We start from the raw sequence: 17,138 nt of genomic DNA, 5'->3' as shown, positions 1-17,138 counted from the left end.
TGATGGGAGTTGGAAGTTCATGACCTGGGATTATTACGAAAAGAAAGAGAAAAACTACAGTCCTATATGCTGAACCGTGGATTTTGTTTAATAGAGTTGTACAAAAGCTAATTTGAGTTTCTTTTAAGTTCTTTTTAAGGGTCTTTTTAAGTGTTTTGGATATTAATGAATATTTTGATAGTGCATCAAACGAGAGGAGGTGGTGTAGAGATCGACTTCCTGATATCAGCCGGTCGATCGTGATCAACTGGTTAGGCGCTCCAGGTGTACGTTTAAAATATTCACAAGTAGATATGAGTTTTGCCAAAGGCATAATTCATCCTCCACCTCCATAATTCAGGTGTCAACTTCTTTGGTATAAGAGCAGTCGATCAGTTTTTGCATCTGACATCTTTAAAGATGAATCTGTGGAAGCAAACTAGAGAAAAGCTTAGCAAACAAACTGGAAAAAAAAAGAAATCACCAAGAAACCATGTCTTATAAGACCAGTTTTATAGAGTGCAAAGTGATACAGCACTAACCCACATGAGGATATAAAACTCTTGCTAAACAGCACAATGTTTTTCTATTTTTTAACATTTTTTCTTTTTACATTTCACAAATGATTTTGTTAACTGCTAATAAAGTACAAAACAATCTGTAATCGTAACATTTACAGCGTGGTTAACTAAAAGTAGCCATAATGGACACTTTAACTATGTTGACAGTTTATTAACAGACCTGTCCGGTGGATGAACACTTGCAGGCATATTTGTGCATAAAACTGTACAGTCAGTCAGCACTACATTCAACCAACATGCCATGTGTGGAGTTTTTGTCAGCTGGCGAATCTGATCTGTACTGAAAAGAACCTTAACACTCTTTCAGCATTTATCACATCACACACACCTCAAATTTTCCCTAAAAAGCTGCTGCTTACATGAGAAGACAGATTCATCAATATTTCAGTTCAAAACTGCATTTAATCACATCTGCTTTACCAGTGACCTTGTATCACACTTGTACAAGTTTGTGAATAAGTGTATTCTTTATATCTCCAACTTATTTTGTAACACCTCGATCTGGTGAAGACGGATTTTGTGGGAGCGGATATTTTGGGATTTGGATATTGACTTTTATTTTTATAGAGTTCAGGTCATATTTTTCTGAAATTGGTTCATCTATGTTCAGTTAGTTRGTAAGAGACAAAATCTTCGATGTATTCCTACGGTGGAARCACACACTTTTATTAAACTCATTATTTTATTGGACCTTCAGTATGAAGTGTMAATATCAGAAAGAGTTCCTCTGTACCTGCATCTTTGTACATTTAAATCTGTATCTCATTGTGCTTCAAACCACATTAGTGTTAGAGGAACCAGTTTTCAGGATCTGCAGCGTAAGAATGAGTTTAACTGATTTCCTAAACCAGGGATAAAACAGGGCGTAGATCAAAGGGTTCAGGGTGGAATTAAAATAAAACARGAGGAWAGCCACGGATGAMGCACTGACCCCAGCRTCCTCAGCCATSARTGTGACACAGWAATATGGGCAGRTGCACATCAGAAACACAACTACGACAACCCCAAGGATAACAGCTGCCTTGATTTCAGAYTTCTTAGCTGTGAYGCTCACAGAGACCGCTGCAACGCGAGACTGCATGGCTCGAGCMTGAGACACAACCACTACAAACACTCTGACATACAGAATGAGGGTGGCAGCGACAGGACCVACGAAGGACAGCAGAAGGTCAAGGATCTCTCCAACATAATCAACACYAACTACACACTCTCCAGAGCAGGAGTTGTACCTGCCTGGTTTTTGCAGGTTACTTCTCAGCAGGAARCTKTGAAACAGAACAGAAGAAATCCAACAAATGACAGCACAAATTTTTGCTCTCTCTGATGTGACTTTACTGGGGTAATGCAGGGGGTAACAGATGGCCACGTAACGGTCAACAGAAATAAGCACCATGGTTCCCACTGAGGCGGATGTAATTGCATAGTCTGAAACAAAGTAAATGGCACACATGATGTCCCCAAGATACCAGCAGCCATCTATCAGCTCTATCTGGAATGAAATGAGGAATCCCACCAGGCAGTCTGAGACAGCCAGAGAGAGCAGCAGGATGTTGGTGGGGCTGTGGAGCCTCCTGCAGAAATGAGAAAACAACACATATAGTAATTTCTGAAATTTAAAGAGAAGTCCATTACATGTTAATATTTATATAATTCTGTTTTTTTTAATTACTTAAAGTGGCAGACAGAAATGATGACCAGTAAGTTTAAAATCACAGTAAGAAGAGCAATCAAGGATAGTGCTATATAAATAAGCATGGACAGAGAGGGAGGACGCGTGGCCTTCCTGCAGGATGAGTTGAGGTGTGGATAGCACAGTTCATCTTCTTCAACAGTTTGCATTTTCCAAAAATACAAAGGGAGATGAGGAGCCGCTCAACTCTGCCAGCTTTCTATCAGAAACTAATTTAAGTGTCTCTGGTTCTGCAGTGACATGGAGGCTGGACCTGAATATTTGGTCTTTGCCCAATGGGAGGGGTTATCAAATGTCAATTAAGCAAACAATTCTGATTTCCTTATTTCGTAGCATTTAATATTGTCTTTTTCAGACTGTAGTCTCGCAAGACACCATTACAGAGGTGATAGGACAAGATCTCAGGGAAGATTGATAAGAGGAATTAAAAATTAAACAGAATTTTTCAGAAAGTTAAAAGCTTGGAAGTAAACATTTGGCTTTGTGAAACAGCTGATTTATTTATTTATTTATTTTTTGTCAGAACACAAACAGACATATCCAATCCCGACCTCACACCCTCAATCTTGTACTGACAGTTGATTGTGATTTTCTTTTTCTAAGTACATGAACCCTCAGAGAAAATGTTATTCTAGTGGATCTTTATCAAACAGAATCTGTTCCATTTTTAATTTCCTTGATATCACAGAGCATAAAGACATTCTTGTGCCTGATAGTAGTGCTTCATTTTGTGTTAAACGCTTTAATAAACAAAGCTTTTAGCACATATATCAAATCTGTTCTATTATGTCACATAGAATAGATTTGATTAAATGTGTTCTCAACAGACTGATGGTGTAATGGCAGTTCTAGGGTTTCTAATAGTAGAATGAGAGGTTTGTTATTATGATCCTCTGTAAACTATTAAAGGGGAAGTTTCATTCACAATCCACTTTCTGCATCTTTTTTTTAAGGTTTTGTTGGCATTAGTGGCCTACATTTGAAAGTAGTTTGACAGGAAGGAGGATAATGAGAGAGGGCAAATGTCGGCAGGCTGGGAATCGAACCTGCGACCAACACCACAAGGACTAAGGCAGAGACCAAGTCTGAGCGCGAGGAGAAATTTGAGTACAATCATTACAAGTTTTGAGAAGAAATATATRAAATATTGCTTTCAAAATGAAAATGTAAGCAAAAGTATTAAATTTTGAGAACAAAGCACCTGTAATCCTGCTCTCAGACTGAAAATGTGCTCTTGGACTATGGCATAAAAATTCCCCCATAGCCATTGTGCCTTTTAATATAAGAAATAGAAGGCAAAACTGGGAATGAACAGGGAGATGATGGTGGGTGTAATGGAGCACAAAGGAAGGAGTCAGTGGTGAGTAATGAGTTCAGCTGGATCAGAGTTTTTCAGCCCTGGTCCTCCAGGCACACTGCCCTGCATGTTTTAGGCATTCTCTTGCTTCAGCAGACATGATGTCAAATGRTGGCTGATTTACAGGATTTTGCTGAATTGCAGTCATCTGAATGGGCTGTGTTCAAAACACAACAGAAACAACAAATAAAATGAATTATAAAGTCTCTGTAAACAAAATTATCTTTCAAAACGSATAGTTGAGACMAAAACACCAGACTGAAGACTTTTATCATTCAGCTTTTGGTAAAAAGAGAGAAAAACGAKAAATGAAGCAAATRAAAATTATTGAGTTTCTTTTAAYTTATCATGCGATTAATTGATTTATAGTTCATTGTGACAGGTGATGCCGAAAACTCACAGGGGGAGATTAAGAGGGAGTAGTTTACTATTTGAATCAGACCAGATGCTAAGTTTCTTCACCCTCCCGCGGTCCCAGGAGCGGTGGAATGGACCCTGTGTGAGCTTTAACTAATTTGTTTCACTTTCTTTGTATGTGTGAATTATGTAGGTTTTTGCTAGTTGCCTCATTTGGAAAATTTAAATAAAATAAAAAAAACATTGATGTGTTCAATATATATTTTTAATCACTTTATGAGTGACTGAATGTACACAGTCACAAACATGTCAGCTCCAGTTGTAAACGAACGTCTTCAAAGTCCTGATGCAGTGAGACGTTTCTACCGGTTAAACAAATGGGGTGAAACAAATCCTTCCAGAGGTGAACTCACTTACTGTGAACTCATTTTTTAAAATGAACAACATCAAGACTAGGTCAGCTCCCAGTAACAGCAGCACTGGAGCCATCTGCTGGAGAACTGTCCTGTCTGTGTGTGGTGATGAGACCCCAGGGGTCTGGCTCAGCAGGCTCACCCTCCATCCACACCGGCACTTCACAGGATGATAAAGTCAGAGCGTCAGCCAGAAGCTTGGCAGAGCTTTCCTCCTGTCTGTGATCATGCGGCGCCTCGAGGAGGCTGAACTCTGCTTCCCACAACTCCTCAATTCCTCCTGCAGGAAGATCACGCTTCCTCATTCAACCTCAGCRCTCATGTACTGCTTACTATCCTGTGTGTCTTGGCTCACTGTGACCCTTAACCTGCTGGTCATCATCTCTATCTCCCACTTCAAGTAATTAGATGTTTGAACAGTATAGAAAGTCGCGAGAGGTGGTTGCTCTTTAGATAAGTTTYTCTTTGCTGAATAATATTTCTTCTTTGAATACTGATGTTGTTGTTCTCCTCCAGGCAGCTCCACACGCCCACCAACATCCTCCTCCTCTCCTTGGCTGTCTCAGATTTCTTGGTGGGTTTCCTCATAGTCTTTCAGATCCTTCTCATTGACGGCTGCTGGTATCTTGGCGACTTCATGTGTGTTCTGTATTACATCGTTGATTATGTTATTACATCTGCATCAGTAGAGAACATGGTGCTCATATCAGTGGACTGCTATGTAGCTGTCTGTAACCCTTTCCAGTATCCCACCACAGTCACACAGAAAAGAGTGTGTGTGTGCGTTTCGTTGTGCTGGATGTTTTCTGCCGTCTGTGTCTTTATAGTTTTCAAAGAAAATCTGGGACAGCCAGGCAGGTTTAATTCATGTGTTGGGGACTGCGTGGCTGGATTTGATAAAGCTGCTGGAATAATAGACGTCTTGTTTTTCTTCATCGGTCCCGTCACCATCATCATCATCCTGTACGTGAGAGTGTTTGTGGTGGCCGTGTCTCAGGCTCGGGTCATGCGCGCYCGTGTTGCAGCCGTCTCCCTCCAGGGTTCAGTCAGAGGTAACGTTAAGAGATCTGAACTCAAATCAGCCAGGACGCTTGGGGTTGTTGCAGCTGCATTTCTGATATGCATATGTCCATACTTTTTCCTCTCAGTTACCGGTGGRGAGACCCAGTTTAGTGCTTCATCCTTTGCTTTTTTTCTGTTTTATCTTAACTCCTGTTTAAACCCATTGATCTATGTCTTATTCTTTCCCTGGTTTAGGAAAACTATTAAACTAATTTTCACCCTGCAGATACTGAAGGCCGGATCCTCTCAGGCCAACATCATGTAGAGCAGTGAGGTTACAGACTTACAACCTGGACATGTCCTGATCTGTCGATGCATTTTCCCCACTGTTCATTGACATCTGCATTCCCTTGTTTTGATATTCCAAATTCAGCGTATGATTAATTTATGAATCATTCAACTCAAACCAACCACAATTTGACCATACATTTTCAACATAATTTCTTAAGTGAGTCCTCAAACTTGAATTTCTTTTTTTTTCTCTGTATATTTTAACCATCACAGTCATTGCAGGACCTCTTTTCCTTTACCTCTAAATAATCTATCCTGGATTTGCTGTGTGGATATTAATTTATAATTATAATAATTAATTTTTATTTTATAAGAAAGCTGATTGTGTCTGTAAAAAAGGAATACAGAAATAGAGTATGAATTATATTTCTTTGACTGTCATTGATGGAAACAGAACTGTAATGTAATTTACAGTCATAGTTGGCTGTAATAAAAAAAGAAATAGTGAGGTGAGTCTGTAACATGTCTCACATGAAATAGAAACAAACAAGAGCACAGTGGAAAACAGGTGARCACAACTTCTGAAGGACCCACMTTTTTTCTCTCAACATTTCTTTCCAGAAGACTTTGAGTCATTTCTACAAACAAAACTAATGAAGGACCTAACAAGTGGTTGTTTTACTCGCAACCTGAAACCAAAAGCTGTGCCGATCAGTTTTATCCACAAAGCGCCTAAACCCCACCACTGRCTAGCGAGTGAAAGACTCTCRGAGAAACATCAGAGACAAGCAACACTTGAAGTTCTTTTAAATGATAACAAACTATTGCTACTGCCACTGGCACTGAATGTGAAACTATGGGCCTGACACTGGACTGAAGACTAGACCATGAAYTCCTTACCGGGTCACACAGTCTGACCACAGGTACATGTCAGTCATTGTTTCAGTTGCAAAGCTGAAGGTGGCAGCAGCACAAACACCAGCTTTTTCGACCAACTCTGTCCTCTTCCTCTGTTTGGTCCTCCTCATCTTCATTACCTGTTGTAATTTCTACAATTCCATTGATTTCAATGTGCTGCRGTTCAAATTGAAGAGGCTTCATATTGTTACTTGTTCTTTTGGCTGGACAGAGCCACTGGACGGAGTTAGTGCAATTGGACCTGCAATACGACCTGCAATGCCATATTGTCACATGGCATTGCAGCATGGCAATGTCCATGTGACAACATTTAATTTAAKTTTATAAAAACCAAACGGCCAGCAGTTTTTACTGTATTCTCTTGACATCTGAAAAATGAAAAATCTTAAATAATATCTATTGATACAACTGGATCCCTTTAAGACTAGTTGGTCCAACAGGACARTGATCCAGAACACCAGTCAAAACATTTTGAACAAGTCTGGCATGATGTTTAGTTTCTGAAGCAGAAAACCGGCTCCTACTCCACCACCAGGTTTGACGGTTATCATTTTTATTTTACTGCAATTCTGTCATTTTTTCTTTATGTGATGTAACTGGACACATTCCTAAAAGGTTCCACTCCTTCAGTAGTTTAGAGAATATTATTCCAGACGTCTTCAAGATTTCAAGACAAGGCAAATGTAATGCAGGCCTTTTGGASAATTTTGGACAGTCATAGTTTTGGCCTTGAAACCCGTCTCTTTCTTATTGTTGATGATAAAAACTGACTGAGGGAAGCGAGGCCTGCACCGTTCTAGATGTCCTGGSTGACACCGAGACCTCTCGGGTGAGCAAGTTTCTCCTTTAGCCTACTTCATGTAGTCAGAGGGGCTCTGTTCAAGAAATGTTTAACAAGGTTTTTMCTACGTAATATTTTGTTTTGAACTTGATGAATCTCTTTTTTGTATTRACTCTGTGAGGACTTGGTTTTTTYTGTGTGTTAATTTAGGTTTCTGTGTTCAGTTGAGTCTCWGTGTTGTCCTGCATACCCCTTGATTGTCTTCAGCTGTATCTTGTTTCCCCTTGATTACGCTCTGGTGTAATTGACCCCACCTGTGTCTGTGTCTGGAATTGTGTATCTTGTCATTTCATCATTAAATCATAATTTCTCTCACTTCAACCTGGGTCCACCTCGTCTACCTCACCACCACAACTACCGCTAATCATGACACTCAGGTTGTCTTTGTCCAAAATTAAAGTAGTGTGTATTTTAAACTATTAAATGCCTTTTGCTTTTAAATGTCATAACATTTCTCCATCTTGGAAAAAACAAAAGAGATGYATACAAATAATGAGATGTATGCATATGAGTGTAGAATATGTAAACATCTAAACACAGAACTGGCGTTCTAAAGTGAACACAACTTGAACTAACACATGCACATAAATGTTCAAACCCTGCAGTACATCTGARTCCATTACTATCATATTAAAGGTTTAGTTGGGGGCCATCAATYTGATGACAGATGTATAAATCRAATGCATATAAAATGTAAAATAACACAAAAGTACAGATAAGTAACTTGATACACACGCACGCACACACACAGACGCAGAGAGAGCCTGTGAACTGCCTTGTTGTGAAAATGAAGRTAGTGCATGTTTGTCTGACATGTTTGTTATGATTGTAAGCTTTCTTGATGTTGTGCTTAAATGATTTGACCACACTTGAACTGAATCACAGACAGTAAGTCTGTCCACCACATTCCTGCCCTGCAGCATTCCAGACTGCATGTCTCTTAAATGCTTTGATGTTTCTGTTCTACGGAGCACAACGCACCAGAAATATTAATGCTAGATATACTTTCTTACCAACAAAATGATTATTGTTTCCAGATGAAAAATCCGTTTGGTGGTAATCATTGCGGTTTTGGTCATACACACATAAACTCAAATTCAAAAACCCTATAACATAACATTTATGCTGTTGATCACTGTTGTATTCAGCTCAAGAGTTTGGCCACAGGCATTTATCCATATTTAGAAATTTTTTAAACTCTGTTTGGGTTTTGAAAATGGAATAAACTCTAAGTGATTTGGATAAAGTGTTTCTAAAGTGCATGTCCTTGCAATGCTGAACCATTTTCACCAAATCTCTATGAGCCTTTATTTGCAAGCAAGATGTTAGCTGTCAAGCTAGCATCGCTGACCTTCTTCCACTAGCAACATTTTTTTAATTAAAACTTTTTCTTGACCATGTTATCTAGTTGTCATAGTGTTGACAATTAGTAGCAAAGCATTAATTTTATCAAGCCTATATTTAAGATTTAGTGCTTTATGACAGCTAAAATAAATAGTAGTCATCATCGGCAAGCAGCTTTTTGCTCTCCAGCAGGGAGCTGATAACTGTCTATTAGTTAAATTTGATATTTTATAAAACAGATTYATGTAGTGTTGATTCAGGCAAATTATTTACATTATTAAGTTAGCGTGACTAAATTACTTCCTAAAGTTTGCTAGGAGTTTAAATTGTTCCAAGTATTTTTCATCACTTTTGTCTTCCTTTCCTCTACTGTCCAGATCAAATTMTGCAAATTAGGCAATGATGTAATCTAGCGACTTTTACAACAGCCAGTAGCTACTATTGGCAACAGTATTTGTTGATGCTGGCAGGATTTCCAGTACATACTGTCATGTGAATACTCTTGTGAGTCTGATGCTCTGCAGAGGTAACTTCATGCAAACACTGTGCCATGGTCTTCATGTTAACATACAGTACATTACCAGCAATAATTCATAGAGCCTCTTAACTCATCCTATTTTTCTTGAAAACTAATAACATTCTTGGTTTAAATATGAGATTCAGATTTCTTGCTTTTTAAGACCATTTATGGACTTAGATTTAACAAAATCAATTTAAAGCTGCAGTATTTGACTTCTGTGAAAAAACTGTTTTTTACATATTTGTTAAAACTGTCACCATGTTGTGACAGTATGAGACAGATAATCTGTGAAAAGATCAATGTCCTCCAGCTCCTCCCTGAACTAGTCTGAAGAAATGTTGTGCACTCAACCAAAAATGAACAATCAGAGGCGGGAGGCGGGGCCTAACGCTGTCACTCATCCTCATGAACACTGCGTTAACAAATGTGCTAATGGCGGAGAAACAACTTACCATTATAGGACAACCATTGATCTGCCCTCATCTGTGGCTGTGCTAACTAGCTTTAGCAATCACAACAGGACCTGCAGACAGAAAAAATCTCTAGCAGCAGCAGAGAGCAAGAGGGGAGGATGAGCAGATTATCTATTACGACAACAACAGTTTCAACAAATACGTAAAAAAAATATTTTTAAAACAATTACATGCTGCACTTTTGATGTCTTTAAAGGCTTTTTTTAATGCTGTGCAGAAACCATGATGAAACATGTTTTATTCTTTATGAAAACACTGCAAAAAAGGAAATCAAGATCAATAATTATTTCAAGTTATTTTTGTCTCAAATTGTTTCCATGGCAAACAATAACCACACAATCATGTTTGGATTTACTGCATCGTATTCAGAGCRAGACCAGAAAAACACAAATCTGATCAAACCCCAAAACCATGACTCTTTCCCTTCCACTTCACATGTCAGCACTATGTGGTTGTCTATTGCATAAAATCTTCAAAAACAGTGAAGATTAAGGTAGTAATGCATCAAAACCAGGAATTGTAGTGTTACAGTGTACTATTCATGATTTAGCTTTACAGTAAGTTTGCATTTGAGGAGCCAGATTTGAAAATTTCCAGTGTTACAATAATTTTGACAGATTTTCTAAACCAGGGGTAGAACAATGCATAGATCAGAGGGTTTAGACAGGAATTCAAGTAGTACAATGATATAATGTAGATACCTGATAAACTATTAAATAAGCTGTCTTCGATCAAAAATGAGACACAAAAATACGGACAAAGGCACAGCAGAAACACAGTTATAACAACCCCAAGAGTCCTGGCGGCTTTTATTTCAGATTTCTTCGGTTTTCCTGAACGCTGATGTGTGACGACTGCAACATGAGAGCGCATGGCCCGAATCTGAGACACAGCCACCACAAAGACTGTAACATACAGAACTATGATGGCAGTAACAGGAAGAAGAAAAACTGAAACAAGATCAACAATCAGTCCAGAGAGGCCGACATCAAATGTACACTCTCCAACACARGAATTAAATCTGCCTGGTTGTTGCAGRTCCTCCTTTAAAATCACAGTGGAATAAACAAGAGAACAAGTCCAACACACAGAAACAGACACTTGGGTTCTTTTTAGAGTGACCTTAGTGGGATAATGTAAAGGATCACAGATGGCTACGTAGCGGTCAATTGAAATGAGGACCATGTTTCCGACTGAAGAAGATGCAACAATAAAACCCAAGACGATGTACAAAACACACATGATGTTGCCAAGGTACCAGCAGCCGTCTATCATGATAACCAGAAAGAACAGAAGGAAACCCATGATGAAATCTGAGAAAGCCAGAGACACAATTAGGATATTTGTGGAGGTGCGAAGCTGCCTGGAAAGATTTAAAACACAAACACATAGATTATTTTCTTACTTGAACACTAACTGTTAGCATTACGTAATTCATTATAAAATATAATCACTGTATCTTTCTTCTGCACCGTACTGCTTTGTTAATACATTGTTTAGTTTTGCATTCAAACAAATGTTTACCTGAAGTGCATGATAGCGATGATGACCAGCAAGTTCAGAATCATTGTGAGAAAAGAAATAAAAGCGAGAATAATGGAGAGAAGCAGCAGGTCAGAGGGTGAATGCTTTGCTTTACTGCAGGAGGTGTTGAGGAGCTCTGGGAAGCAGAATTCAGCTCCTTCCATCTCTGATGACTTTCAGACCAAACTCCAGCTTATATAACCTGTTGAACTCTGTGGCACACCTTCCTGACTGTAGCATCTGAACTCCACTCCACCAGGGGCAGCAAGGGATTTTTCTAACTGAGTGTACATTTGAGATAGGCCTCACAGGATTTATTGTTGATCTCCTATTTGCTTTTCTTCTTCCTGTTACTGCCATCATAATTCTGTATGWTACAGTCTTTGTGGTGGCTGTGTCTCAGATTCGGGCCATGCGCTCTCATGTTGCAGTCGTCACACATCAGCATTCAGGAAAACCGAAGAAATCTGAAATAAAAGCCGCCAGGACTCTTGGGGTTGTTATAACTGTGTTTCTGCTGTGCCTTTGTCTGTATTTTTGTGTACTTATAGCACTTTTCTTGTTACATTAACTGCAGAAATTTGCTTAACACAAGATCTACATTTAATATGCAAGCATCCATTCACACAGGTTATTGTTAATAGTTTGACTTTATTCCAGATCCTTCATTTTGGTTCAGAAAATGTTTACACATTTGCTCAAGTTGCTCTTTCATTAATATCGCCCACAGTTGCTGTTTTTTTTATTTATTTTTTTTATCAAAAAACAAATCATAAATCTAGTGACTTTTTTCTGTGTTTTAGTACAGATTGAAGCTGAGAACCACATCTTGTAGAGAAGCGGCTCTCAGTAGTTAAATTCCATGGAATCGTTAATCTGCTTGCTTAGTGGCAGCTTATCGGTTCCAGTAACTTGATGTAACTGCTTGCTGACCTCTGTATTTTGCTTTAGAAAACATCCAACATGGTGTTGCAGCAGAAGCACTCCAAAATATTGTTATATTTCACAAAAAAAAAAAAAATGATACTTGATGATTTGAACATGCACCATGTTCAGAACTTTAATCCCAATAAAAGGAGGGCACATCCTCAAACAGGTGACCAAAACATCATGCAGCCAATTTGTACAAACATTTCATATGTTGCTTAGCGACATCCACCATGTCACCTTCTTCATGTTGTAATTTATGCTTTAAATGTGAACTTAAAATGAGACTATTCTAAATAAAAAACAAAGCTCAGGTGTGATGAGGTAAATTCTGCACTTGATCAATTTTCAAAATAACAAAGTATATTTAAGTAGTTTTTTTATGGTAAATTAAATGTTAAATGACTAACAAAATCATTTATTAAAATTGATAGAGTGAAAGAAAATTTTGAAATGTTAACTCAATGATTTAGGTCAAGACAAAGAGGGGCAGGTTTGGAATCCTGACCAGGACTTGACTAGAAAAAGAAATGACTTGTGAACATTTCTGGTCAGTGTGTCCCTCACACACCTGTAGACTCCAGTCATCGCCCCAGGATCTCTTGGGAACAGACTTTTATCCCAAACGGTCTTTACAGCCGCCTCCAACTACTGCAGATGGAAGCAGCGTTTCTCCAGCAGGGAGTCAGGAGAACAAACAACTGGTCTAAAAAGAACAATGAAATGACAGACACACACACGTACACACACATGTAGACACATATCGGCCACAGGTCAGAGTCTGACTTCAGTTTTGAAGCATTTATTGCTCCACATAGATGATTTAGCCATTCCTTTGTGTGTCTTCACAGCAGGCTGGCATCAGACGATCCAGACTGTAAGATCTGAAGCGTAACAATAGCTCTAATAGCTTTTCTGAGCCAGGAATAGAAAAATGCATAAATCAGAGGGTTAAGGCAGGAATTAAAATAAAACAGACACAAGACAAAGGCAGTGGATACAGTATTGAGGATAGCATCGCGATTAATAAGTACAACACAGTAATATGGGCACAGGCACACCAGAAACACAACCACAACGACGCCTAGAGTCACAGCTGCTTTTATCTCTGATTTGTGAATCATGACTCTGTCAGATCGCTGGTGTGTGGCAGCTGGAGCAGGAGACCTCATGGCCTGAACCTGAGTCACAACCACCACAAACACTCTCACGTACAGAACCACGATGACAGCGACAGGGATGATGAGGATAAAAATAAGATCCACAATCTGTTCATTTAAACCAACAAGAATCACACACTCCCCTGAGCAGGAGTTAAATCTGCCTGGCTTCAAATTGTTCCTCAACAACACGATGGCATAGAGCAGACAACTGATCCAGAACAGGGAAACGCACACCTGGACTCGTTTCTRGGTGATTTTGGTGCGATAATGGAGAGGATCACAAATAGCTACATAGCGGTCAACTGATATGAGCACCATGTTTCCTACTGACATAGAGCTGATAATTATGTCCAAAACATAATAAAGAATACACACAAAGTCCCCAAAATACCAGCAGCCATCCGCGGTCATCATCTGAAACAAAAGAAGAAGCCCCACACAGACMTCTGAGGCAGCCAGAGACAGAAGAATGAAGTTGGTGGGATTGTGGAGCTGCCTGGGAAAGTAGAGAAAACCTGTTACTTTAGCCAAGATCATTGTAAAAGCTGTTGATCCCACAATAAGTCAGCCAAAACCACAGCAAACTCTAAAGCGTTAAATATTACACACAKTCCCCAATATTTGATTTTCCTATGTGAACTCATTATGCTCTTATTTGTTTTAATATAAATAAGGCTTTTCTTTTCCCTTTCACAGTTTTCTACATTTAAACTGGTAAAGTCAAATGTCACCTGAAATGAGAGATGGATATGATAACCAGCAGATTCAGGGTTACAGTGATGAGAGAAATGAAGCACAATAGAAAGGAAATGAGCAAAGTTTCAGAGTGAGAATGCTTTAGCTTTTTGCAGGAAGAGTTGAGGAGTTTTGGAAAGCAGAGTTCTTCTTCTTCCATCGAGAGAAAAGAAACACCAGCGAAGCTCTGAGAGCTTTGGCTCAAATACTCATGTTTTAACCAGGWCTTCAAGCCACTCCTCCTTTGTTTTTTTTTTTTGTTTTTTTCTAATGTATGCAAATTAAAGCATGCCATAACATTTTTTTAAAATATATATATTTTTAAAAGTCTAATTATTTAAAGCCTTTCTGATTTACTGACATTTCTATTAATTACTAATGTCTGATGTTGTGGACAATGTTTTTGGTTCTGATAAACTTGACTAAACTGTTTGTGAACTTATTAATAAACAAACATATAAATGTCTATTATAATATATATGAAAGTCCAACCTAATTTAATGGAAAGCTTTCGTCAAACCACACAGATCTGGATGCAGCTGCATTCAAAATGAGGCAAGAAAACCAGCAACTTTACATGTTACTCTTTATTATTTATATTATTCCTTMAGAAATTGTATAAATGAAGGATTGAAAGGTTTTGTTGAACAGTTAACTCCATAATGAAATATCTTTTTCTCAGTGCCTTATCCTCTAGTCTGGATCCAAAACCATGCCAGCATAGCAACACTGACACATTAAATGTTTTTTTTCTTCCTCTGTTTTATCAGGATGTTTCATTCCAACACAGATATTCTCCAGCTTCACATTTTGGACCCATGTTTCATCACATTGCACTGCCATTAGTGGCTTTGGTTCTACACCAGATGCTGTTTTAATAAAATCAGTTTAAACCAAATTCATTTTTAGCTTTGATTTAAAGAAMCTCTGTGTATCTACATTTTTGTAATTTTCCATGTTTGCAGATCCTTTATCTCCGGTATGTTGGGGTCARTGGTGACAGAACTCTGGGTTGCCRGTTCGAATCCCCGCTGTGTTTTTCCCAGTTGTTGTGCCATTGGGCCACCATGCATCAGACTGTCAGACTGCCACAACGCACCTGAATCAAATRACTGGCTCTTTACCAGGTYTTTGTCAAGCTTGACTCGTCTAAAACCTGCAGAGCAGTCGGGTTGGAAATGGGGCTGGAATGATTCAAGGAATTTTAAATTCCTTTAAACAAATGAGCTCAAGACTTTGATGAATAATATTTTATTATTTGGTGCACTGTGTTCCAGTTAGTGATGCTGGTATTTGTCAGTACCAGTGTTAAGTACTTATACTTGTAAAAGAAGTCGATTCTCCCAATTGATACGACTTTTCTGATGGACTTTCATGCTGCGCTGTGTTGACTAAACATTACATCTAAAAAGACTAAAAAGGATTTTTTATACTTCAAGCTTGAGATTGAAATGAAGATTAGCAGAAGAGGAAATGTTTACTAATGCTTCAATTCAAGTTTGCGTTTTAATTTTTAAAAGTTCATTTGAAATATATTTTTTTTCTCTAAATACTTCACATTATAGGAAAAGGGGGAGCATTCCCAAACGGTTGGTTTAGGTGATGACGTTTTTGTAAATTGCCTTGCAACAATATATGTTTGGAATTGAAAATGTATTGATAAAGTGAATTTAAACTGAATAAAAGTTCAAATGCAATCCAGTAAACATCACAGGTTTAATCAGAACACCTTTGAGACCTGATGTGCMTAGCAACATAGCAACAAACACAAGAAAGACTTGCCACAGATAAATAGTCTTTATGACACAGAAGAACAGTTCCTTCCACGATGGAGGAAGATGAGCTTTGCTTTCCACAATTTACCAACTTGTCCTGCAGAAAACTAAACCGTTCTCAGTTTGAAAAAGTGTTGATTTCCTTTATGCTATGCTTTATTTCTGTGACCACTGTGTCTCTCAACCTGCTGGTCATCATCTCCATTTCTCACTTCAGGTAAACTAGTTTGTCATGGTGACTGCAGTACAGCCGTACGCAAATTTGGCCTCACAGCATGCATGTCGCAAAAATGTTTAGCAATGCACATGATCAATTTTCCACCTGTTTTCATGATACTCTGAAGTGCATTTAAAGTTTCACTCTTGCATTTAATTTGAAGTAACTGCACGAGTGATATGTTCTTCCTCCTCAGGCAGCTTCACACCTCCACCAACCTGGTCCTCCTCTCTCTGGCTGTGTCTGACTTCTCTGTGGGATTCCTAATTCTATTTCAGCTCATGCTCATAGATGGATGCTGGTATCTAAATGACTCAATGTGTGTTTTATACTATATTTTAGATGTAGTTGTTACCTCTGCCTCAGTAGGAAACATGGTGCTCGTATCAATTGACCGCTATGTGGCAATATGTGACCCTCTACACTATTCTCTAAAAGTCACTCCAAAAAGAGCCCGTGTGTGTATTTCATTGTGTTGGATCTCTTCTCTCAGTTATGTCACCATAGTACTAAGGATGAATTTTAAAGAGCCTGGAAGGTTTAATTCGTGCTTTGGAGAGTGTGTGATAAACGTTGGCTTTACTGAACAAGTTGCAGATCTTTTTGTAACCTTCATTATTCCCATTACTGTCATTGTAGTCCTGTATGTGCGAGTGTTCCTGGTGGCTGCAGCTCAGGTTCAGGCCATGCGCTCCCATGTTGCAGCCGTCACACATCAACACTCAAGGAAAATAATTGTTAAGGACTCAGAGATGAAAGCAGCCAAGATTCTCGGAGTTGTCGTTGTTGCGTTTCTGATGTGCCTGTGTCCATATTTCTGTGTTACACTTGTAGGACAAGACACCCTACTAAATACGTTGTCTTCTGCATTTGTAATATGCCTGTTTTATTTTAATTCTTGTCTAAACCCTCTCATCTATGCCTTTTTCTACCCCTGGTTTAGGAACTCTATAAAATATATTATTTCACTTCAAATACTGAAACCTGGATCCTGTGATGCCAATATACTTTGAGCTGAAAGTAAATATATA

General features: G+C 38.6%; 5 protein-coding genes across 5 annotated transcripts; 2 read left to right on the top strand and 3 right to left on the bottom strand.

Annotated features, from left to right (window-relative positions):
* Positions 1–1,183: 1,183 nt before the first annotated feature.
* Positions 1,184–2,399, bottom strand: LOC103457018 (trace amine-associated receptor 13c-like). The gene is made up of 2 exons (XM_008396925.1): positions 2,230–2,399; positions 1,184–2,131 (listed from the first exon to the last, which is right to left on the bottom strand). Exons 1-2 carry the CDS (start codon positions 2,397–2,399, stop codon positions 1,333–1,335), a joined length of 969 nt encoding a protein of 322 aa, XP_008395147.1. The 3' UTR covers positions 1,184–1,332.
* A 2,205-nt stretch (positions 2,400–4,604) lies between these two features.
* On the top strand, positions 4,605–5,954 carry LOC103457024 (trace amine-associated receptor 13c-like). The gene is made up of 2 exons (XM_008396934.1): positions 4,605–4,777; positions 4,894–5,954. The coding sequence occupies exons 1-2, from the start codon at positions 4,605–4,607 to the stop codon at positions 5,702–5,704; spliced, it is 984 nt and encodes a 327-aa protein (XP_008395156.1). The 3' UTR covers positions 5,705–5,954.
* A 4,364-nt stretch (positions 5,955–10,318) lies between these two features.
* Positions 10,319–11,454, bottom strand: LOC103457035 (trace amine-associated receptor 13c-like). The gene is made up of 2 exons (XM_008396944.2): positions 11,291–11,454; positions 10,319–11,129 (listed from the first exon to the last, which is right to left on the bottom strand). The coding sequence occupies exons 1-2, from the start codon at positions 11,452–11,454 to the stop codon at positions 10,319–10,321; spliced, it is 975 nt and encodes a 324-aa protein (XP_008395166.2).
* A 1,608-nt stretch (positions 11,455–13,062) lies between these two features.
* LOC103457044 (trace amine-associated receptor 8a-like) lies at positions 13,063–14,275 on the bottom strand. The gene is made up of 2 exons (XM_017308485.1): positions 14,112–14,275; positions 13,063–13,876 (listed from the first exon to the last, which is right to left on the bottom strand). The coding sequence occupies exons 1-2, from the start codon at positions 14,273–14,275 to the stop codon at positions 13,063–13,065; spliced, it is 978 nt and encodes a 325-aa protein (XP_017163974.1).
* Positions 14,276–15,943: 1,668 nt separating this feature from the next.
* On the top strand, positions 15,944–17,120 carry LOC103457052 (trace amine-associated receptor 8a-like). The gene is made up of 2 exons (XM_017308483.1): positions 15,944–16,107; positions 16,304–17,120. Exons 1-2 carry the CDS (start codon positions 15,944–15,946, stop codon positions 17,118–17,120), a joined length of 981 nt encoding a protein of 326 aa, XP_017163972.1.
* The last annotated feature ends 18 nt before the right edge of the window (positions 17,121–17,138 follow it).

Source organism: Poecilia reticulata, linkage group LG2 (assembly GCF_000633615.1).
Source record: "Poecilia reticulata strain Guanapo linkage group LG2, Guppy_female_1.0+MT, whole genome shotgun sequence".
In the NCBI taxonomy this organism is placed as follows: domain Eukaryota; kingdom Metazoa; phylum Chordata; class Actinopteri; order Cyprinodontiformes; family Poeciliidae; genus Poecilia; species Poecilia reticulata.
The sequence above is the reverse complement of the archived record's forward strand: the minus strand, read 5'-3'. Positions and strand labels throughout refer to the sequence as shown.

What these genes read in the sequence shown, in the direction of transcription:
- LOC103457052 (XM_017308483.1), top strand. Translation starts at nt 15,944, where the DNA reads ATGGAGGAAGATGAGCTTTGCTTTCCACAATTTACCAACTTGTCCTGC. An exon ending in ATCTCCATTTCTCACTTCAG is followed by an intron (nt 16,108 to 16,303) that starts GTAAACTAGTTT and finishes CTTCCTCCTCAG; the next exon opens with GCAGCTTCACACCTCCACCA.